The sequence below is a fragment of the Petromyzon marinus genome, chromosome 26 (assembly GCF_048934315.1).
Source record: "Petromyzon marinus isolate PM22_M1 ecotype Great Lakes invasive population chromosome 26, UKy_Petmar_22M1.pri1.0, whole genome shotgun sequence".
Taxonomy (NCBI): Eukaryota; Metazoa; Chordata; class Hyperoartia; order Petromyzontiformes; family Petromyzontidae; genus Petromyzon; species Petromyzon marinus.
Genome location: NC_133692.1, coordinates 8,400,847 through 8,424,093, shown reverse-complemented (window position 1 = coordinate 8,424,093; position 23,247 = coordinate 8,400,847). Strand labels below are relative to the sequence as shown.

Below are 23,247 nucleotides of genomic sequence, written 5' to 3'. Positions count from 1 at the left end.
GACCACCCAGCTAACTACACTATACGTAGGAGTTACAGCTTCGAAGGGTCGGACCCTCACTCGGGTCCCCGGCCACGTGTTGATGCCTCGTAGGACGTAGAGCTTCCAGCTTGCAGACGAAGAGCTTCCAGCCTGTAGAACGAAGCGACCCCGGGTCGGGCTGGCTCCGCCCTCCGCTCCGCCCGTCTTCTCGAGCATTTTAGCTCCCTCTCGATCCCCCTCGAGAGCTCTCCCTGAACACGTGATTACCCCCTAGCCCCCAACCTGGGGCCTTCTCTGTGGATACTCCAGATCACGTGTCTACGGGGTCAATCAAGAGTGCCATGGCCCGGGGCAACCCTGTCCCTGGGCCGACACTCTCCCGCTCCCCCTTGTGGGAGCCCCGCACCGCACGCTGTGCGTGGTGCCCCCGCTATCCCAGCGCTCACCAAGCCCCGCTCGGGCTGGTACTACACCCATCTAGTGGGTGTACACGATGACGGTGCATCGCACGCCGTGCTATGCTAAAGCCGGCATCACACAGCAACCCACACGGTGCAGTCCGCGACGTAAGAACATCGCACGCCACAGCCCTCCCAGGCCGGCACCATACAGTGACATCCCCGATGTCACTATATCACCCCCCCCCCCCCCCCCTTCGTAACATTCAGCCGTCCCGGCTGTCAACTCCCCCTCAAAACGAACAGGTAAGTGAAATGCAAGAAAAAAAAACAGTATGCCTCAACAATAACAAGAACAGCAATAAAAACCCTAACTCACCTGTACAAAATTAACACTATACACAAATGTCAAAAACCCGCATGGAGAGGGGTGTAAACCAACGAACCCAACGAAAGCACACAACAAGAAAACGCGAAAAACCACGGGATCCCCTCCACCACCACACCTCCCACCTTCACTGTGTAATGACGCTCGTGAGCTCAATGGCGGCAAGGATCAGCCAATAACCGCCACGACTCAACGAGCGCGACAAGCAACTGACAGCGTGGGAGCGCGTGTGTAAGGGGATCACGAAAAACGAGTCTTTGAGCAAGTCCGTGATGCCAGGCCCCCAGGGGAGGTGGGCTCGCTCACCCTGGAGGTCCCGGGGGGAATGTGCAAATGTTCCGCCGAACCCGGCTCCTCATGGAGAGCAGTAGGCCGGGTCGACGGGTCCTCCACGCTCGAAGCCTGTGGAGCCGGCATGCGTGGCCGTTCGGGAGACGTCAGTCACGCAGCACCTTAGGGTGTAGGGAAGCGTAGGATGGCGTAGGATGGCGGTGATGCCGGGAGCCGCCGTCATGGTACGCGGCAGCCCGATGACATGCGCCTCCACCCCGAGTCGACGCTCCATCAGGTGGCACCGGCTCCGTGCGGGACACGGCACACGTCACCTGCGCCCTGTGCCATTGTAGAAGTTGCTGGGCTTGGATGCACTTAGCGACTTTGAGAGACGAGACGTCATCATCTTCGGCTGGAAGAATGGTGTGGAGGGATTTCGCCAAGGCCAGCAGTCTCTCGAGGACCAACGCGTTGATCCCATCGTGGTCCATTTTTGGGAAGATGGCTTTCACTAAAAGCGCGCTATGGAAGGCAAGGGCCGACTCGGTCTCCCCCTTCCGCCATGTGGCGAACTTGTGGCACGTTTTCGCTGGAGGCTCGTAGATAGATGCCATCTGGTCAAAAGCCTGCGTGAGGGTGGACCTCTCCAGCGGCGGGATGGCGAGGAACGCCGAAAGGGCGTCGTCGTCAAGGGCGGCAGGCAATGTCTGCAGCGCCTCCACCTCCGTCCATCCCGCCAAGTTGGTAGCCGCAAATTCTTTAATAAAGGGAAGCCGACGTCGGAAAGCCGAGATGTCCATCGGCATCGACGGTCCGTCTTTAAGTTTGGCGGGGTACGCGCTCTGTGCCAGCGACAGAATGGTGGCCGAATACGTGGGCTGCGCCGCCGAATTTCCCGCCTGCTGCGAAATGACGGCGGAGTCATCGTCCATGAGCGGCATCGCCGCTCCCTCCTTCACCGGCAAGACCATGGGACTGATCTCCACGAGGAGCGAAGCCGCAGCATGGAGGAGCTCCGCGAGGCAACCGTGTGCCTCCCGGAGGGTCGCCTCCGCCGACGGCGAAGCGTCGCGCGCCCGGATGGTGCCCTGCTCCACTGGCAGCGGCTCCCCCGCATCCTCCGGAACTGTAGGGGCACGAGGTCCTTGTCCTTGCTGTCTGACGTCCTGGTACGTGGTCTGTGACGTGTAGACATAGTCTACTGCTAGCTGTATAGACTAGCGTGTTGGCCACTTCCGACACCAGTTGTAGTGAGTCCAACTGAGTCGCAGATGTTATTGTTCAGAGGCAACACATTTATCGTAACACGTATATACAAAGGGGTAGCTGCCCCTTTACCAGATACAGCCTGGGGTGGTGACCACCCAGCTAACTACACTATACGTTACAGCTACGAAGGGTCGGACTCTCACTCGGGTCCCTGACCAGGTGTTGATGCCTCGTAGGATGTAGAGCTTCCAGCTTGTAGATGTAGAGCTTCCAGTTTGTAGAACGAAGTGACCCCGGTCCCTATCAGGGACCCACCTTATATCCTCCCGGGTCGCTCCGCCCTCGGCCCCACCCGCCTTCTCGAGTGTTCTAGCTCCCTCTCGATCCCCCTCGAGAGCTCTCCCTGGACACGTGATCACCCCCTAGCCCCCCCACCTGGGGCCCTCTCTGTGGACACTCCAGATCACGTGTCTACGGGGTCTACTAGAGTGCTATGGCCCGGGGCAACCCTGTCCCTGGGCTGACACTCTCCCGCTTCCCCTTGTGGAAGCCTGCACTACACGTTTTGCGTGGTGCCCGCGCTATCCCAGCACTCAGCAAGCCCCACTAGGGCTGGTACTACACCCATCTACGGGGACCCGGCCACCACGAGAGGCTCCAGAGGACACATGCGGCCACTGGAAAATGGCCTAAACATGGCTTCATTTCAGCGGTGTGTCCAGGTCAGCTACCTGGGTATTCCTGCACCCAGCAAAACACCACGTTAAATCATACCTTTCACTATGGCCGTTGCTACAACATTCCTGCTACCTATTCCAGTCCACCAGTGACTCAGAATTAAGCTCTGGGTCCAAGTTTATATAGAAGCAACCAATATGGTTGGAGTATTTGTGGAAAAGTACTGCATGGCCAACAAATCCCAGTGTCGACAGGAAAGTGTAATGTTAGAGAACATAGATGTTTTCTCTGCTCTACATATACGCAGCATATCCTGTGTAGGTTCATTGAGTATGCTAGTTCAGTTGACAGGTGGAAAGAATTTCAGCAGCATTCATTCAGGACGTACAAGCAAACTGGACCGGTTTTGACATTCAGTTTCTCATCAGCAGACTTCCTTGAATCCGTGCTGAACTGTCAGATGTTAAAGACAAGGACCCTCTCTCGAAGATATGGGTCCTAATGTAATACAGTAAAACCTTGGATTGCGAGTATCTTGGTCTGCGAGTGTTTTGCAATACGAGTAGTACGTGTACGCTTTGTCTGCCGAGCGTCACGTGATCACAACTGAGCCGATGGTTCTTCTCTCTCTCTCGCTGCGGGATTGTGGGTAATCGTCTCCCATGCTCGGTCTCAGTCGGCGTGCCTCACTCGTATAGTCAACATCTGTGCGAGCGTGCCTCACTCAAATGAGATTAGGGAGATGTGTAAAATGTGGAAAACAGTGCAACATTTTGTAGAAAAGCACCACCCGAATAAGGCTGTAGCAGTGCGAGCGATTAATATGTTCAACGGCAATGCAATGTCACATTTCCGCGAAATCCTCAAAAGGAGGCAAAAGCAAGTGTCATTTGATAGGTTCCTTGTTAAAGTCGCACAAAAATAACAAGATTCCAGTGAGCCAACAGATGGCAGTGATTCTGTTAGTGACAGTGAAAGTCGTCCGACACAATAACCCTCCTCTCCTCTCTCGTCTCCCTCACACCAGCCACGATTAAATTTAATTAATAAATTTGATTACTTTATATTAAATTTAAATAATAAAACTATAAAAAGGTATTTTGTACTCATTGTTTTTTTCGGTAAAGTCACGTATGTAGAAATACAATAAAATTTTATTAAAACATAAAACAATCACGACGTTTCGATCACAACGCAAGCGATCTTCATCAGGTGTCAAGAACAAATCACGGAGGTAAATACAACAAAAAGATGAGAGACGAGAATTCAACAAACCTGAAAAAACATTATGTGAAGCACATCCAGTCAGGCCAACAACACAGTTAGACACTTCCTGGCGGACCACGAATTTCAGAAGAGTGTTAAATTTCGTGTTCAACCTTTGGATTGCACATACCAGCATAGATAGAATGAAAAATACGAGGTACACGGTCAGTAGAAATACATATACAAGTCCACCAAGAGGTAAGGAGGGAGGAAAGACGGAGAGGGAGGCAGAGAGAGAGGGGGAGGTCGGAGGGATGAACAGAAGCTTAAATAGGAAATAAGGTTGGAGGGGGGGAGGGGCCAGAGCGAGAGCGGCAGCTCAAACACGCACATCTTACACAGACAAAACGGCAGCTCAAAAAAGGACCACCTCTTGTAAATACAAAACGGCAGCTGAAAAAATGACCACCTCTTGTAAATACAAAAAAACGGCAGCTCAAAAAGGGCACATCTTACACATAATTACAACGGTAACTTCCCCGTAGAAGTGTGATAATAAAGTATTAAAAACCAATGAGTAATTTTATGCAGTCACGAAAGCTTGAATACTTTATTAAGGTATTTTGTATTAATCATTTTTATATGAATATTTTTGGGTTGTGGAACGAATCATCTGAGTTATTTCTTACGTGGAAATTCGCTTTGATATGTGAGTGCTTTGGATTACAAACACGTTTCCGAAACGAATTATGCTCGCAATCCAAGGTTTTACTGTACAAGATAACGTTGAAACCATGTGTGCACTGTATATCGTACTGACGAAGCCCCATGCATTTAAACTGAGAAAATAATATAAATAGAGAAAGCGTCATATTTGACGTTGCTATTTTATAATGTCTGACCTCTCCCCGCTCCCCTCCGGACTGGACATCTGTGAAAAAGAGCTTCATAGCTCATCGGATTCCTCCAGGACGAATACAATTCTGATTCTCAATGCAATGAACGGACCATTTCCCTACGTAAGAAGGCTGCTTTCGCGCTGGGGGGGGAGGGGGGTATTTACGTTGGGGAGGGGGGGGGATCTTACGTAGGGGTGGGGGTTGCCATCTTACATAGGGGTGGGGGTTGCCATCTTACATAGGGGTGGGGGTTGCCATCTTACATAGGGGTGGGGGTTGCCATCTTACATAGGGGTGGGGGTTTCCATCTTACATAGGGGTGGGGGTTTCCATCTTACATAGGGGTGGGGGTTTCCATCTTACATAGGGATGGGGGTTGCCATCTTAAATAGGGGTGGGGGTTTCCATCTTACATAGGGGTGGGGGTTGCCATCTTACATAGGGGTGGGGGTTTCCATCTTACATAGGGGTGGGGGTTTCCATCTTACATAGGGGTGGGGGTTGCCATCTTACATAGGGGTGGGGGTTTCCATCTTACATAGGGGTGGGGGTTGCCATCTTACATAGGGGTGGGGGTTGCCATCTTACATAGGGGTGGGGGTTGCCATCTTACATAGGGGTGGGGGTTGCCATCTTACATAGGGGTGAGTGGGGGGGGAACCAGCGTTAACGCTAAACCCCTCCTTCCCTTCCTCCCCATCAATATACCCCCCCCTCCCCCCTCGGTCCCCTCGTCTCCTCGTCTCCTCGCGCGCGTTGTCCGAGCTGATGGCGAACATCCTCAAGAAGGTATCGTGGTCGAGCAAGGATGACGACGGCGGCGGCGAGGTGAACGAGGCAACGTCGCTCGTCGGCTCTCGACGTGGGAGTGGCGCCTCGGTCGCCGGGAAACGCGTAAGTCAACCCGGCTGGCTGGGTCTAGGCGAGACCGGTCTGCGCCGGGGCCTCCTCTCCGTTAACATCTAGCGGCGGATACTTTTGCCGCTCTTGTTTATTTTTGAACGGTTTGTTGTAGGGTTCTGATGCGGGGAGGGGAGGGGAGTTTGTTCGCGTTGCCCGGCGTTGTCCTCCGTCAGCTTTTAAAGTGAAGTTTGAAGAAGTAATCGTTCGGGGTGGGTGGGTACGGGGGGGGGGGACCGTCATACTGATGTGACGAGTCGAGGCGTTTTTAAATTATTATTATTCTTTACCGGTCACGAGTTTTGGTGACGGAGTGTGGTATTAGGTGGTGGTGGTGGGGGGAATATTTTGTTGTTTTAAAAAAATACTTTTCCGTATGTCATCGTTATCCGAGTCACCTTTAACCACGTTTGTGTTTCCCTATTATCGCATCGCGTTCACAATTAAAGCAAATAGAACGGTAAAACCCACATCATAACCCCTTTTAACCTTTACCATTACACACAAGTCGCTTGTTTTAGGCAGAGAAGGGCTAAACAGTTTATGAGTTTTGTTTATTCGAGATTTATCAAAAATACTTGTCGTTTAATGCATACCTGTTAACCGATATGGTTTACCCCGTATTCTTGTACAGGGAAATTGAGTTTCCATGTCCGTACGGCGTGCAGCCGTTTCAATGCGGGCAAATATTTCGTTTGCCTATTTGTTTGTGTTTTCTCCCTTGTGATGGGACTTTGTAGGATGAATGTTGATAGTTATAAGGGGCCAGTAAGGTCTGAATTGATCGGTAATAAGGTTGGTACCAATAAGGAGTTGAGAGGTTTGTCAATGCCCTGTTGAACTTTATCTAGTTTGGGAAGACGGGGGGGGGGGATCGTGGCTTTATTCAACCGATGTATTTCAAATTTCAAACTAAAATCGGTTCTGTACAGGAGGACCACCATGTAAAAATGCGAGGCTTAAATGTGTAAAAACAAAAAAATATGGTGTAGACCAGAAGAACATAACAAAAATTCCTAAGCGTAAGTCTCTTTTAAAGACGTTGCAGCATTGCTCTTCCTCTTTGGTATGCAGATTTTGTGTGATATAGGAGGCACGCACACGCGCGTGTGTTTGTTAAAGTGCTGATGTTGCGGTGTGTTGTGCAGAATGATGCTCAGCATGTACCATCGCGCTGTGAGAAATCTTCTTGTTATCTGGACGTCGACCTAATCATTAATGAGTTGCTCCCCCCTTGTCACCCCGACACACACACACAAATAGAACTCCAGGTCGCGCTTTTTGTCTTCGAGCGGATTTAGAACGGTGGATCTCACCGATGGAGACGGCATTTCAGAAGAGGTGATACAGAGCGGGGTTACTCTTTGGTTCTTTCGGTAGGGTTGTTGTGGGGTTTTTTTATGTAACGGCCAGCATCCTCCACCATTTATACATTGAGAGAATGCACATACGTGATGTATTGTCCATGATAAACATTGCACTGCATTTGGGGCTAAACAGCATTGTTTCGCAAGTAGTTGGAGGATGATATTTCACAATAACTGCTTGTGTGGTGTTTTTATTATTACTGGATGCAAATGTAGATTTTTATGAAAATAACAAAAAGAAACAGTGTGTATGTTATGGTGTGTCGTTTTTTTATAGTGACATTTAAATTATTATATTCATGTGTTCATTTTAGTTTTTTCATAGTTTTGTGTTGAGCTATCGCAATGCCGATTGATTCATTTTCCAGGGTGCAACGATTCGCCCCTTCGCATTTCAAGGAATTGTAATGGTCCGTGGACGAGTTTAAAGAATCAATAAATGTTTAATGGTGGTGATTGTAGTAGACTCTCGTGGGAGAATGAGTCCTCGTTGCTTTCAGCATTTACGAATTAAAAACGTCACTTTGTATTACACACCTATTAGCACGGTTGGCTACGTACCGGGTGAAAGTAGTTCAACATACATACATACAATATTGTACGTGTATCCTCAGTATTAGAATCGATGTTAATGAATTGATGCCTCGTTACAGCCCTAATTTATTAGTATTTGCATTGTGCAGATACTGGAATCGCAGGAGGTGTTCACCTCCCCCAGGCCCAAGGAGATCCCTCACAGCGAAAACCTCCTCTCGCAAAAATACGAGGTACCTCACATCTGGGTTGAGCACGGGTAGTGGTTGGATGGGAGACCAGCATCCATAAACCAGGTGTTGTAGGTTGCGGCAGGGCTACATTGTCAGCAGAAGGCAGTGCACTTAAATAATTTATTGTACTCAACTAAGCTCCAACAGCTGTTCCCCACCTTCACCAATCCGGATTAACGAGCACGTTGAAGTGTTAGTCAAATGACCCCCACGACTCTTCGCACGGTGTGGGGAGGCCCGCATCTAGCAGTGGATTGACACAAGGGTATATGTACATCTGACTCAGTCACCAAAGTAGCCGACACATCACAAGCCGTTACAATGCCACAGACAAGTATCAATTCCACATAAATTGAAATATTTTATAAACAACCACCCTTACTACCCGGCTTCGCCCCAGGACTTGGATTCTTGTCTTGGATTAATACACGGCCTACGCGGAGGGTTGGGGGGGGGGTGACGTCAGCAGGCACACTGTGTGACGTCAGCAGACACACTGTGTGACGTCAGCAGGCACACTGTGTGACGTCAGCAGGCACACTGTGTGACGTCAGCAGGCACACTGTGTGACGTCAGCAGGCACACTGCGTAACGCTTCCGCGTTCGGGTGACATCACAGATGTGACGTCACCGCTCACTTGCCATGCAAAATGTATCCATTATTGCGCCCCCCCCCCACCCCCCCCAAAATACAAAAGTCTTCTTTTATACTTTTTGCATTGTGTACAGTCCGGAAACTACCCACATGCCAAATTTCAAGTTTGTTGCATGCCGGGAAGTATGCGAAACATTTCGAAACAGACACACTTATTCACAAATTTCCCTTTTATATATATAGATTGAAAATGCTCAGATGTATATAATTTGTCTAACTACACATAACAATGGAGAATTAAACGGTTATCTCCATATATATAAAAGGCAAAGTTGTGATGTGTGTCTGTTCAAAATGTTTAGCGTACTTCCCGACATGCAACAAACTTGAAATTTGCCATGTGGGTACTTTCCAGACTGTACACCATGCAAAAATGATAAAAATACACTTAGTTTTTTTTTGGGGGGGAGCTCAATAATGCATTTATTTTTTGCACGGCAAGTGAGCTGTGACGTCAAATCTGTCACGTGACCCGCACATGTGGAAGCGTAACGCATTGTAGTGTAGCTGTTAGCGCGCCGCGCTACGAACCCGGCGACCCGAGTTCGATTCCCGCTCACGGTCACCACCGGTGACGATTATTTTAACCTGTCCTGGGTCTCCCCTAGGTCGACTCAGCCTCAAACAATTAACTGGTGTGGTGTGTGAACATCGCCACTGGGGAGACAAAGGCGGCCGGGCGTGATGAATCCAAGTCCCGGGCGAAGCCGGGTAGTAAAGCTAGTAGTTCATAAATTCTAATCGTGTGTTCTGGTTTGTAATGCCAGTTTAGAGTAAAAAATCACAGGTGTTGAAATCACCAGAGGTGAAGGGAGTTCCTCAGGGCTCTGTGATTGGCTCTATCCTCTTTCTCTGTATGTCAATAATATAGGCATCTCTAATCTGCACTCTGCCATTTTCTATAACAAAATCTAAAAGAACCGCCGCGCCATTGCCTGTGCACTTCTGCTCTGGCAACATAAAATAATAAACGTCGATGGAATCATCGGCGGATATGGATGTGGTAAACAAACACCTCATTGAGGACCCCATCGAAGTACCGGGCTTCTCTCTCCCATGACAACTGTCCAGTTTGTCCTGTTATAGTTCGGCACGCAACGTAAACCACAGCTTAATAACTTACACATACAATGCAATCTGTTGCAATGAAATATGCAAACCATAGACCATGCTCTTTGCACTCAGCTGCCATCACTTGACTACACCTCCCCCCTCAGGACAAGTCACATGCTGTGCATGGGATGCTGGGATACAAGTGGTGTTTCATAACTGGCCTCACTGAGGATTAGTAGCCCAACCTCTCACAGACAGCCGGCCGCACAGGCCTACTGTTATAGAAATTAATGGACCGCGCTAAACTGTACTCGAATGTAACATTGGAGATGCGCGGACACCTTCCACAAATGGAAGTTCAAAGAATCGCCATACTTCGACTTTGGTGCAGTCCAAACCATCAAACACATCACTGATGTATGTCATGAACACTCAAATAAGGAGGGATTTTACAATTCATTTCGAAGGGCTTTTTTTTTTCCAAAGTGTATTATTCTCTGGTGTGCATTGTTCACAGGTGATGTGTTTATGTTTGAATGTTTATGTATAATTAAGCAATTGGTTTACAAAAACAAGTTGGGAAAGAGCATGCATGTGCATGGAATATGTAATGCTTTCCAATACATGGGTGCAGTTGTCAGGGCAAAATGCTTTTGCAGTATTTCCATATTGTTTTTTTTTCCTTTCTCTTGTATTTTTTTTCGTTTTGGCCAGATCTCAACAGGGCAAGTCTCTAAAAGCAACACAGTTATACTTACAGTTATACGTACATGTTAGTTCATATTGAGTCACTACGAGATAGTGACTCCCCGTTGCAGAAGGATGGGCAGACAGATGGACTGAGCTGATGCATTAATGCATAAACCCTGTTTTGAAAGTGTTAAAATGTATATTTATGCAGATTCCTGGATTCGGTTGGACTATGAAAACCGAGGTTGATTAAAAGTGTGACATTGTGCTTCATTTTTCTGCAGAGCCTTGACTATGACAACTGTGAAAATCAGCTTTTTCTGGAAGAAGAACACAACTTAGGTGTCAAAGTGAGTATTAACATAGGGCACATGAGACCTTTCAGTTTACTGGGCCGTGGAAAACTAATCGAAGCTTTTAAGTACCTTGTAAAGTCATAACCACAGGTTATATATGGCCTTGTAGAGTAATCTTACACTAGCAGTGTGTTGTTAACCATTAAGTTACATTCATGAAACTACAGTATAGTATTGTATTTAATTTAAGTGAGATGTATTTATGTAATAGTAATGCATTCTATATTTAATTTGTATTTTCCAGCAATAGAGTAAAACATGGTTTAAAGTTAGCTTGTCAGTCGTTTGCACATTTAGAGTAGTAGTACTTTTATTTGACATGCTCCGACTGATATGACATGTAAAATTTCAACAAAAAGTTAAGCCACTAATCTGTACATAAAATGTTCTGACAGTCAGATTTTTTACGGAGTGGCATGCTGGTAGGTAATGTGATGAAAGCAAGGTTACTAACACACCTATTAAACCCTCGTGGCCCTGTGGTATTTTTTGTTTGTTTCACAGCGCGTTAAGTTTATGGAGGCCGGCCGCTGGACAGTGTGCATGGCGATCGGCATCCTGACAGCTCTCGTAGCCTGTGTCATTGACATTGTCATCGAGCAGCTTGCAGGACTAAAATACAAAATCCTCAAACAGTGTATCCTTTGGCCGTGACGAGATTACGCTGGTGGTAGACAGGTTATCAATCCTGCCGAACTTCTATCTTCCGTTGGTAGATGCCTGTGCTTAAGTTTCCAATTCATAGAAATATTTTAATACTCTCAGAAGTACAGATTATTTTATAGTTGGTTATAATGATGGTGAACTAAACACTGAGCATTGACCAGCATTGTGAATTATGGTCAAATTACCCCCATTACCTGCAGAGCATGGGTGAGACCATAATGCAACAGTGGATTGACAAAGAGATGTACATGGAGGGTGAAAAAGTATCTTCCTCTTAAATTTGTGCATTTTAGTAAAAACTTGCCTTTAAACTTCTTATACTGGAAGTACGTTTCTTAACTTCGTTTTACTGGTAAGCCAAAAGAATGTGTTGAACGTTGCTTCTTACAGTTTCATTTAGTGGGAGGTCATGCTGCATTAAGAAATATAAATCAATCTCAGTCTTCTTTTAATCTTTGTTTACGGAAAGGTGAACGCTATTAGCTTTCTGACTGACTTGACTGCTCTGTTTCAATCTGTTTTCTTTCCTTTGAAAATTTTATTACTGCATTTTGAAGCAAAAACCACGGGGTGTTTTAAAAGGTTTAGGAAAGCACCAAAAAGTTGATCAGCAAATCACCCACTAAAAGGAAAAAAAACTAATTTGGGGTGTACCCTGCATAAAGATAATGCTTGAAAGCCCATTGTGCATTAAGAGTAAGTGAATAATGAATTCTCGTGTGGTCATCAGTGCAGCAATGATAAAATCACAAAGACCATCAAATTGGGTGTTTACGGATTGATATGAAGCCAACATAGGTTATTTAAAAAAAGTGAAATTTGGGTTATGAAGTTTTTTCCCTGTCATTTATCCTTTTTGTATGTCTTTCTAAAGCTAAGGTTACTTCAAAACTGACAGCTTCCCCAATTGATGTATTTATACTTCCCTATATGCTCTATGCAATAGTAATCTGATCCAGATGTGATGAAGACCCCTGGTCACTGTAGGAAACTGTTTACCATCTGCAAAGTAGCAGCACAGTATTGCAGTGTTCACTGGCGTGGGGCCCCAGTTACTTGGTGTTGTAAGCTACCAAGGCAATTTAATTTAGCAATCTAGGTTAACTTCCAAAATTGTGTCTGGTGTTTGTCAGTCTTAAGCTAGCTGTGGGTTCATGTGCATGCTTTAGCTTGTGTCTATTCATTCTATAGCAGTAGGCCCGGCTGTCTGTGAAAGATTGGGCTACTATCCCCAGCAAGTGTGGCCGGTTATGAAAAAGCACTTGTTTCTTAGCACCCCATCTACAGCATGTGACTTGTCCTGATGGAGGAGGTGTAGTCAAATGATGGCAGCTGAGTGCAAAGAGCATGGTCTATGGTTTGCATATTTCATTGCAAGAGATTGCATGGTATGTGCAAGTTATAAATGTGTGGTTTATGTTGTATGTGTAGCTATAACAGGACAAACTGGACAGGTAACTGCTTTTTTTTCTTTTAGAGTTGAAGGCTGTTTTTTCAACGTATCTTTTATTTGCTTCTCATAAGATACGGTTTGCAGAGGCTTTAACATTTTTTTTATTAATACAGATGGAAAGCTGTGACATTTAAAGCTAACTAGTGGTACAACTTAAAAAAAATGTGCCAGTGAGCCCACATTTTACATTAAATGATCAAGCATGATTTAATATTTCGGATTCATGTGCTTTTGAAGTTTTATTAATTTATCAAAGTTAAAACACTTAAAATGTAACTTACAAGCTATTCTCACTGTGGTTGTTGTAGAGTTTCATATCTTGCCTTTGAGACATAGCATGGAAATTTGAATTATTGCGCAAACGTTTTGTCTTTTTATCCTGTGGTGGTACATGGTTCCTGACCACAAACTCAGACATTGACACATTTACAGCAGATGGAGGCCTGTCTGTCTCCATGGTGATTTGGGCAGCGATGAATGCTGGGATTGTAATGGTGGGCTCTATCTTGGTTGCTTTTGGAGAGGTAAGGCGCCTTATCTATTTTACCATTTACACAAAACAATTGTATTAAGTTTCACAGTGGTTTGTACATGCGCAGCACTGTTTCTAAATCCACTGCTGGACGAGGGGCTCCCAACACCAGGCAGGCAGTGAGGACTCTTTGACCATACTACACAGCAGTGGATTTTGTTGCACTTTTCTATACTAACCACAATACTTTCTGCACATATTTTGTGCTTGATGATTATCCCATGCAATCAGTATCACGGCTCAACGTTACTTAGTTTCCCAGGTGCGATGGAATCATGTGCATTATGGGTGATTTTGTCAGGCCACGGCGACTTAAATTGCCCATAATGCAAAGCAAGGTGGAGCATCGGCATAGTGGTTCACACACACGTCGTTATGAACCCAGCCACCTGAGATTGATCCCTGGCTGTGACTAGCAGCAGTGGCGAATAATAATCTGAACCGGTCATTGCTAACCTGCACTCACCAGTGTGGTGGTGTATGGTCAAATAACCCTTCAGGGAGGCCTTCATCCTGTTGTGGATTGAAATAGGCATGCGAATTATACTGTTTATTATTGAAAGTCAATGCCAAGATATTTTAAAGTCAAGTCAATTTTAATTTTTCTTGAACACGTGGTGCCTTTCTGGCACAAATCAGCCACGCAAAGGGCCATTGCATTAATGATCGTACTCATAAACACAAAAATAGAAAATGTATATACAATGAGAAAAATGTACAATATACACTTTAGTTAAAAATATAAAACCAAAAGCAAGTTGTCTATGCAAGTGCAATGAGATGTGTTTTTAGTTGTGACTTGAATGTAGTGATGGAGTCGAGTGTGCAGGTTTGCTTCAGGGAGGTTGTTCCAGAGGCGTGGTGCTGCAAATAAGAAAGATCTGTTCAACCCAAATTATTTTGTTTTTTTGGTTGTTGGTGTTTGGAGGAGGAGTGTTTGGGTTGAAGAGTGAAGTAGAGATCTGTTGTTTTGCTTGCTCTGTATGAGGTTTCTGCTGCAAGGTGGAGCTTGGTTGTGGATTGCTTTGTATGTTAATATGATTATTTTAAAATGTATTATGTATTTGAATGGTAGCCAGTGTAAGTTTAAAACAAATAATTTGTGTAATTTGGGATAATTTCTGGAGGTAAAAAGATTGTCTCGTGGCATTATTCTGGATGATTGGAAGGCGTTGTAGCTGTGTTTGAGGAAAGGGAAGCTGGAGGTTTATCACAAGGACATTTTACTCTTTGTCACTACTGGTTATAGGTATTGGGTAACTTCCTCAGCTAGTATTGATTTTGACTCAAGCAGGCTGATGACAAACGGTCCAGAATTTGCTTGTTTTGAACCAATGTTGCTCAAATTATTTACTTCCTGAAGGCCTTGTGGTTTATGGAACGAGCAACAGTTATTATTATTATGATAGACTTTTACGTGGAGGGACATATATGAAGGAGACATTGTCTGCTTATTTATTGTGTGACTTATTTTCTCCACAATGATGCTGATAATTATTTTGTGTCCTCAAACAGTAACTAGCACTGGGAAGTATGCTTGAGCAATGAAGAAAGTCACTAACTGACAAACTAACACCACAGTACATCTTCCATTTTTCAACAGCCCGTGGCAGCAGGGAGTGGCATCCCTCAAATCAAATGCTACCTCAATGGAGTGAAGATCCCACATGTGGTCAGACTAAAGGTGCTTCTTGATGAATGTTGTACCTGGACAATGCTGATTTCACATCAACCACTCAATCTTATACAACTTAACTGTCGCCTTAGGCGACATACTCTGTATGAAAAATTATTGTCCCAACCCTAGGTACGGGTTGGTAATTTACAGTCCACGGGCCATTATCTAACCAGTAACTTCATTTCAAATGGACCACGTCTTCGATTCATTGAGCCTACGCCACCTACGGCCTACCACAAGGAAACGGCCTGTAAGCGATATGTGTCTGTCACTGCAAGCATCTTAGTCACTAATCTGGTAGAAGAGGAAGATATGTTTGATCTGGTAACCACACTAATTTTATCACGCTTGTCTTTCAAGTAGTTGTGGGCAAACAGTCAATGCATACAGTCCTATTGTGATAAAAGTTTGGCAACTAATGTGTGGTCCGTCAAACCTATTTGAAAGTCAAGTCAAATTAGATCCTCAATAAGGAAAAGCTTCCATACCCCTGTTCTAGATGTTCGTTGGATACATTAGAGTAGCCAAGTGGTTTTGTTGGTGTTGGTCTAGCTGGTGGTGTGGATGCAATGTGTCTGTGTTGCACTGCTGCAGACACTGGTGGTGAAAGTCCTCGGAGTCATCTGCTCTGTGGCTGGGGGTCTTGCCGTTGGTAAGGTACGTTGTTTGGCCTCAAAGGAACCAACGGTTTCTCTTCAAGTTCTGACCTCCTGCCTGGCATCGCATTTCATATTCAGTAACACGTGCGTGTTGTGCCTTTAATTCGAGGAAAGCGCTGTATGTGGTTGTTATTTCTCCCATTGCAATGTATTTCTCCCACTGTGCCTTTGATCACTTCCTCAACCAGGAAGGGCCAATGATCCACTCGGGTGCTGTGATAGCAGCAGGGGTCTCTCAGGGTCGCTCCACAACATTGAAGAAGGACTTCAAGGTGAGCCACACAATACTTATGGGTGCACAGTCGTATAACACATTCCAGGTATGTGTCTAAAAAAAAAACATTGAGTATTGCCTCGACAGAAAATAGACTGCAGTGTAACAAGGAACTTAGTTTGGCTGTTGTTTGTAGTCATTTTAATAAATTATTATTTATAATGCACTTCTCATGCAATACATTTCTGGGCACCACAAAAAGGGGAATTATAGATAAATATTTAGTGAGGGTGACTGCAGACCAAATTCTAATTTCAAAAACAAAATATAGACACTTTATAAAAAAGTAAAATCACAAACATTTATAAACAATGTTTTATAATTGTGCATTCATGAACACAAAACGTGTGAACCCGATATAATTGTTAATTTACCGATGCATACGGTTTCCTCATCATCAGGTCCTGGAGTACTTTCGACGAGATACAGAGAAACGAGACTTTGTATCAGCTGGCGCAGCTGCAGGAGTGTCAGCTGCTTTTGGCGCGCCTGTCGGTGAGCTCTCTCACCACGCATTCACTACTTAGCCTGACTTCCTCGTTCGATTCCTCTTTGTTTTTCGCCGTCTGTTTTGGTTCACCGGTGGTTTCCAGTAAGCCAGATTTCTTTGCATGCAGGTGGTGTTCTCTTCAGTCTGGAAGAGGGGGCTTCCTTCTGGAATCAATACCTCACCTGGAGAATTGTAAGCTCTGCAAGGGCTGCACTTAAAGGAATATCCTCTCGCTGGATTTGTCTACTATTCTTTTTAGTTTCCCCCACGGGGATATTTGTGTTGTAGGTGGATGTTGAAATGTTTTTTTTCTGAGCATACCTGAAACCCGTTGATACAGACAATCGCTTATGCACCACTTCTACTTTGTGAGTGCATCTGCATGATGCAACGATATTGAGAGCCACTCTTGATTCGATGAGTGCCTGTTGCAAAGTCTGTTGATTGTAATAATGTATATTTGCCTGTCATAACACAAACAAGAGTAACAACTTCTTTCACATGTCCAGCTCCTCACTAGTTGTGGTTGTTGTGTGTGTGTGTTGTGTGGTCTGCCCACCCCCCCCCCCCCCAGTTCTTTGCCTCCGTCATATCCACGTTCACGCTGAACTTTGTCTTGAGTTGGTACCATAACCACCTGGGTGAGCTGTCCTACCCTGGTCTCATCAACTTTGGAGCATTCGAATCCACGGTTAGACACGCCCTCACAATTACTCAATTACAGGATTGCCCTTTTCTGAGAAATGTTGTTTACTGTATAACCTTTGTGTATAGATCAACGTTTCCCAACCTGTGGTCCTCAGACCACTGGTGATCTGCTTTGGCCATGGGAATTGGCACCACAAAAAGGGGAAAAAGGAACTAATCCAAATGTGATTTATTTTGCAAAACACGGTATATTTTGGTTTAACACTCAGATTATAAATGTTGTGTACTAGTTACGAATTGACATTTTCTGTTTACGTGACGCACCTTACTAATTGGCTGTGTCGGGTGGGAGCAGGTTTAACGACACATTTTAGTTTATGCGATCTAAAACCTGTATTATGGACCCTATATTTTGCTCAATAGTGGTCCAGCAAGCATTTTTTTAGAGTTGACTGTGATCCGTGGGTCCAGTGCTTGGGAACCATTGCTACAGAACATTGGGGCATTATTCTGTTAAAATTAGCAATGTAATGGTTTGTTGATTCATCAACTACAATAGTTTTTAACGTTCACAGTACACACATCGATGTGCATGTAAGGCTGGACGATTTATTATTTCTGCAACTTATAAGCAAACTATACACTCATCTGATATTGAGGCTTCTTGAGTAAACAAAACTGTACACATTTTAAGGAGAAACAAATAAGAATAAGCAAATGATTTTTCAAAGTATCAAATTGTGACTGAATATTGATAATTAATTGAATCGTGGTGGGTTAGGATTTGAATGGCTCCATGTCTCGCAAAAATCTGATAAAATAAATTAAAATACAGATAATGAGAAGACACTTGCATTTTATGAAATTTCATGGCAGATCACCAAGATTCATATTGGTACAGCAGATAAATGCCATGCTCTGTATGCGCTACTCAGTTAAACGGGTGGTGGTAATAATACACAGTGACAAATTCTAGCCAGATTTCTTGTTTAATGGTCCCTGACAAAGCCGGGGCTTTCCATGACACGTGACCCAATCTCTTCTCAGCTATAAAGTACTCCACAGGGAAAATCCAACAGACCCCATGAAGGGTTCGCGAGCAAATATGCACAAGTAAATCAGCCCCCCCATCTGTCAGTGAGTGATAAAAACGGCCTGCACAGCAGCTGAAGGGCCGTTAACTTAGGCCACACACACACAAATTCAAAGGCAGCAGCCTTGACTTCTCACCTCCCCAGTGCTGACTGGTATACCATAACACCACCAAGCCCATATTGTCCCAACCATATGCTATTGGAACACAAATGAGAGGCTAGACCAGGCTTGCAAGATATACTCTGCATACACAAAAAAATCGGACAGGTGGTTCAGTGGTAGAGGGAGTGGCTCGCAATCAAAAAAGCAGCAAGTTAATATCTGGGGTGGGGTGGGGGTGACTCAGCCCATCATTCTCTGAAGTCGATAGAATGAGTACCGCTTTGTGGGGAACTCCAAGGTGGTCATCCTATGGAGAGACTAGATCCTGTCAGAGGGAAGTAGAATTTCCACCACTGGCCCAGGGCTGTAAACAAGAGATGAGCACCAATGCCTCAATCCTAATTTGAGAAGGACGTCACTTTTACTCCTGACACAACAATTTAAAAGTGAGCAATTTTGATGAAATTTTCATTGTAACCTCTTTGTGTGTACATGTGTTTTTCGCCCCTATAGGGCATTGCGTACTACATTTATGAAATTCCCTTATTTCTGATCATGGGTGTCTTTGGTAAGGCATAATCACATCTGTGCATGTCATTAAGTTGCTAGTTTTAACCAGGATAGAGCTCTTGTAAGCAAATATATGCGTCTATACAAATTAGCTACTTAACAATAGCATTTTAAAGATCGGTGGACAAATATTTACTTCCAAAATGTCTTGTTTTTTTTAATTTACAATGTCTCAACGCACACTGCACATTAAATTGCAGCTGTTGACTGAATACATTAAACTCACAAATCTAAATGTATGCCACTAAACTTTTGTAGGATGGTATGTCCGGTGTAAAACTATCTCCCCGTGTTCCTCTGCAGGAGGTCTTTTGGGAGCCTTGTTCAATTTCCTCAACTATTGGCTGACAGTTCTCAGGATCCGGTAAGGTGGTGTTCTGATACATAGACACTCACTGCAAGACCCAATCGCATTAAATTACTAACTGCAGGCTCTATGCTTTCATGGCACGCTGTACGTCGTTGATATCTGAATATATCGAGAGATTGTTATGTGTGTTATTCGATATTGTCTGGTGGCTGTACACTGAGGAAAGGCAGATGCTTGCATTGCCACAGTGTCTGTACATACTGATCAGATGACATGCTGTGTAGATTTTAGCTTGCAATCAATTTTAAATAGCACAGCAGCACAAGCCCTTGTTTATTTTGGTAATGCTACAAATGCTTGTGTATGTGCACACTGGTAGTATGTTTTGATTTAAAGCTTTCAAGTGACTGCAGGCATTCATATTCTTGCTTCTTTCGGTAAAGTCACGTAGAAGGGAAACAATAAAATAATACAAATATAAAACAATAAAATTCTCACGACGTTTCGACTGCAACACAAGCAATCATCGTCAGGTGTGAAATTTCTTGCTGTGGTTTTTTTTGCAATCATCAGGTGTGAAAACCAAAGCAATACATTTTCTTGCTGTGGTTTTTCACACCTGATGATGATTGCTTGTGTTGCAGTCGAAACGTCGTGAGAATTGTATTGTTTTATATTTTAATAATTTTATTGTTTCCCTTCTACGTGACTTTACCGAAAGAACCAAGAATATACTGGTAGTATGGTTAGGTTGGTTTTTGTTGCCTTTTTTTTGAAGGTCATGGAGGTTACACCCAAAATTCCCTTAATGTACTTGATCCTAGACCTCAGAAGCGAAGCAAACTTGAGCCTGGATATTACTTGGATGGGTGTCTACCATTGCTTGCCAGGTGTTGTAGGCATTGAGGCTGTGAGGTGGCTGGGAGATGGCAGTGCTGAGTGTTACCCCTCGTATGTGTTGGTTTTCTCCAGGTATCCCTCGTTCCCTCCCAAATTGCCAACACAAATGAATAAACAACCCAATGCAGTAACCCTCTGAAATGTGAAAGGCTTTATACTCGGAGATGCTCTCTTGGGTTATTTTTTTACATGCATTTATTTTTTTATTTACTTCGGTTTTCTTAAGAATTGGATCAACCGGAACTCCTATCCTTCCCATGTGTGCACAGCAACAAGACCACGTACTATACTGCAGATGAGAAACCCAGTCACAAAAAAGTGTATATATCAGACATCCCCGGGTAGAAGATTTGTTGAGATCACCGAGAACATTCTTCCCTCTTTGGGGTGGAAAATAATTATTTAATTTCTTCTTCTCCTGAGCATCTGTTGCATGTAACAGTCCAAGGGCATGTGTTTTTTTTTCCTTTTTTGAGACTCCTTACTGGAATAATACTACCATCACATGTGTTTAGTTCATACCGTTCATCTTCATTTCCTTTTAATAAGTGAAAGAAGTCAAATTCTTTCGACAAATTTTAGTGGATGAGATCTATTTTTGCAGCCGTGAAAAAGAAGAAACTTTTAAAGTAATCGGAAGCCTGCTTTGTTTGGCACATTTGAATAAGGAGAAAAGCCTGTGGAGCTAATCAGGCAGTGGTTGCATGCACACACATGCTTAATGCATTTAGAGGTTCGTATATCCAAAACCAGGGTATAAAATGCACTTGCACACTATGCTTATGGCTTTTGTTGGTTGTGTTCATAATTGCAGATAATTACTAAGAATATTGAATGATTTGCACACTTCACGCCTGTCCTTTTGGTTGTGGGAAAAGGGGCGATCATTGATGGTGGTGATTGCTACGAAGATCTGATAGTAATGTTACGTGAATTTGAAGCCAAACATATTTTTCTCAGTGCCATGGCGATATTTCCAATGACGACGTGGATCAAAAAGGGTTAAAGTAATAGCTATGGTACAGGATTCTTGTTCAATCACTGAAATTAGTTTACAGAAAATCCTGCAATTTTTTGGGTATTCATGAGAACAAATTGTGGCAGAATAGCTTTTTCCGAATGCTTTCCAACTAAGGTAATCTCCGTTTCTAACCAGAGTGTGTGATAATGCTTTTAAAGATTATCCAATATGAAGCAAAGTGTACTGTAAATTAGTGTTCCTATTAGGGACTTACCTGATTGCAAACCAGCCAAAATGATAACAGGGTTACCCAATACTTGGATATACAAACCAGAGCAAAAGAACTTCAAATATCCAAACATGTTTTACCTTGACACCTGCCCGTTGACTTATGTACTGCGAATTAGATACTTCTGATGTAAAACCCTTTTTGGGAAACTTTTACGGAATTCATGTATGTGCACGATTTTTTTTGAACTTGTTTAACAAGTTAGATGTTTTGACTGCACAGCCTCCAGTGAAAAAGCATGGCTCTGAGCTTGCGCTTTGTTTTCTTTGGTTCTTTCGGTAAAGTCACGTAGAATGAGAATAAAATAATAAATTGATAAAATAAAATAACACGATAAAATTCTATTTTATTCTCATTCTACGTGACTTTACCGAAAGAACCAAAGAAGATGAATCCTTGCAGTCACGAAAGCTTTAAATCGAAATTGCGCTTTGTTGTTTGTTCGCTGTCGTTCAGGTACATTCATCGGCCTGCGCAGCAGGTGTTGGAGGCCATGCTAGTGGCAACCGTCACAGCCGTTGTCTCCTTCACCATGATATACTTCTCCAACGACTGTCAGCCTCTTGGCGAGGACAAGAGCGCGGATTACACCTTGCAGGTACGCATATATTCCCGTCTCTCGCTCGGCTGTTCACTGCCTCTCTAATTGCCATGCCATGCTATTCCACAAGTGGGCAATATTGATGAATGACTGTGCACCGCATGGGTTCATGTATGCCTGTCTGCAGTGCTCACTTGTACATGTGAAGCGTTTACACTTTTGCTAGAAAACGCTCATTCATAACGGTTCCCAAAGGTACATGGTGATAGTGGTGGTAGTGATGATGCAAATTATATTCAATGATCCATCGGTTCATCCTTTGAAATTAATTGTTTTGCTCACAGTGCAGTATTAAATTGTGAATTTAAAAATCTATGAGTTAAAATACATTTGTGGTTCTACCACTAGATTATATATATCATACTACATTAAAATAATTCAATTCAATCAATTCAATTTAAAATCCTTTGTCAATCCACTTCTGGCTCAAGGCATCTCCATGTTGTCAGTCATGGGGTTGCTGACCATACAGCAACACGAGTCAGTGTGGGTTGGTGAAGGGGGTGCGCAGAACTGGTACAGATACAGTGAAGTATTTGATCCCCTGCTGAATTTGTATGTTTGCCCACTGACAAAGAAATGATCAGTCTATAATTTTTATGGTATGTTTATTTGAACAGTGAGAGACAGAATAACAACAACAAAATCCAGAAAAACGCATGTCAAAAATGTTATAAATTGATTTGCATTTTAATGAGGGAAATAAGTATTTGACCCCCTCTCAATCAGAAAGATTTCTGGCTCCCAGGTGTCTTTTATACAGGTAACGAGCTGAGATTAGGAGCACACTCTTAAAAGAAGTGCTCCTAATCTCAGCTTGTTACCTGTATAAAAGACACCTGTCCACAGAAGCAATCAATCAATCAGAATCCAAACTCTCCACCATGGCCAAGACCAAAGAGCTCTCCAAGGATGTCAGGGACAAGTTTGTAGACCTGCACAAGGCTGGAATGGGCTACAAGACCTTTGCCAAGCAGCTTGGTGAGAAGGTGACAACAGTTGGTGCGATTTTTCACAATGGAAGAAACACAAAAGAACTGTCAATCTCCCTCGGCCTGGGGCTCCATGCAAGATATCACCTCATGGAGTTGCAATGATCATGAGAACGGTGAGAAATCAGCCCAGAACTACATGGGAGGATCTTGTCAATGATCTCAAGGCAGCTGGGACCATAGTCACCAAGAAAACAATTGGTAAC

General features: G+C 44.1%; 1 protein-coding gene across 3 annotated transcripts in view; it reads left to right on the top strand.

Annotated features, from left to right (window-relative positions):
• The first annotated feature begins 5,691 nt into the window (after positions 1-5,691).
• Positions 5,692-23,247, top strand: part of CLCN7 (chloride voltage-gated channel 7) — a 39,641-nt gene continuing 22,085 nt past the window's right edge. The window contains exons 1-15 of one of the 3 annotated variants that reach the window (XM_032960874.2): positions 5,694-5,927; positions 7,197-7,274; positions 7,984-8,067; positions 10,750-10,815; positions 11,326-11,458; positions 13,355-13,464; positions 15,076-15,156; positions 15,745-15,807; positions 15,998-16,081; positions 16,485-16,578; positions 16,701-16,765; positions 17,148-17,264; positions 18,932-18,986; positions 19,292-19,352; positions 21,905-22,046. In XM_032960874.2, the coding sequence (XP_032816765.1) occupies positions 5,802-5,927; positions 7,197-7,274; positions 7,984-8,067; positions 10,750-10,815; positions 11,326-11,458; positions 13,355-13,464; positions 15,076-15,156; positions 15,745-15,807; positions 15,998-16,081; positions 16,485-16,578; positions 16,701-16,765; positions 17,148-17,264; positions 18,932-18,986; positions 19,292-19,352; positions 21,905-22,046 (1,359 nt within the window). In that variant the 5' untranslated portion in view covers positions 5,694-5,801. Of the gene's footprint in view, positions 5,928-6,254; positions 6,394-7,196; positions 7,275-7,983; positions 8,068-10,749; positions 10,816-11,325; positions 11,459-13,354; positions 13,465-15,075; positions 15,157-15,744; positions 15,808-15,997; positions 16,082-16,484; positions 16,579-16,700; positions 16,766-17,147; positions 17,265-18,931; positions 18,987-19,291; positions 19,353-21,904; positions 22,047-23,247 lie in introns of those variants that run through there. The other 2 variants (XM_032960875.2, XM_032960876.2) reach the window with 2 other exon arrangements.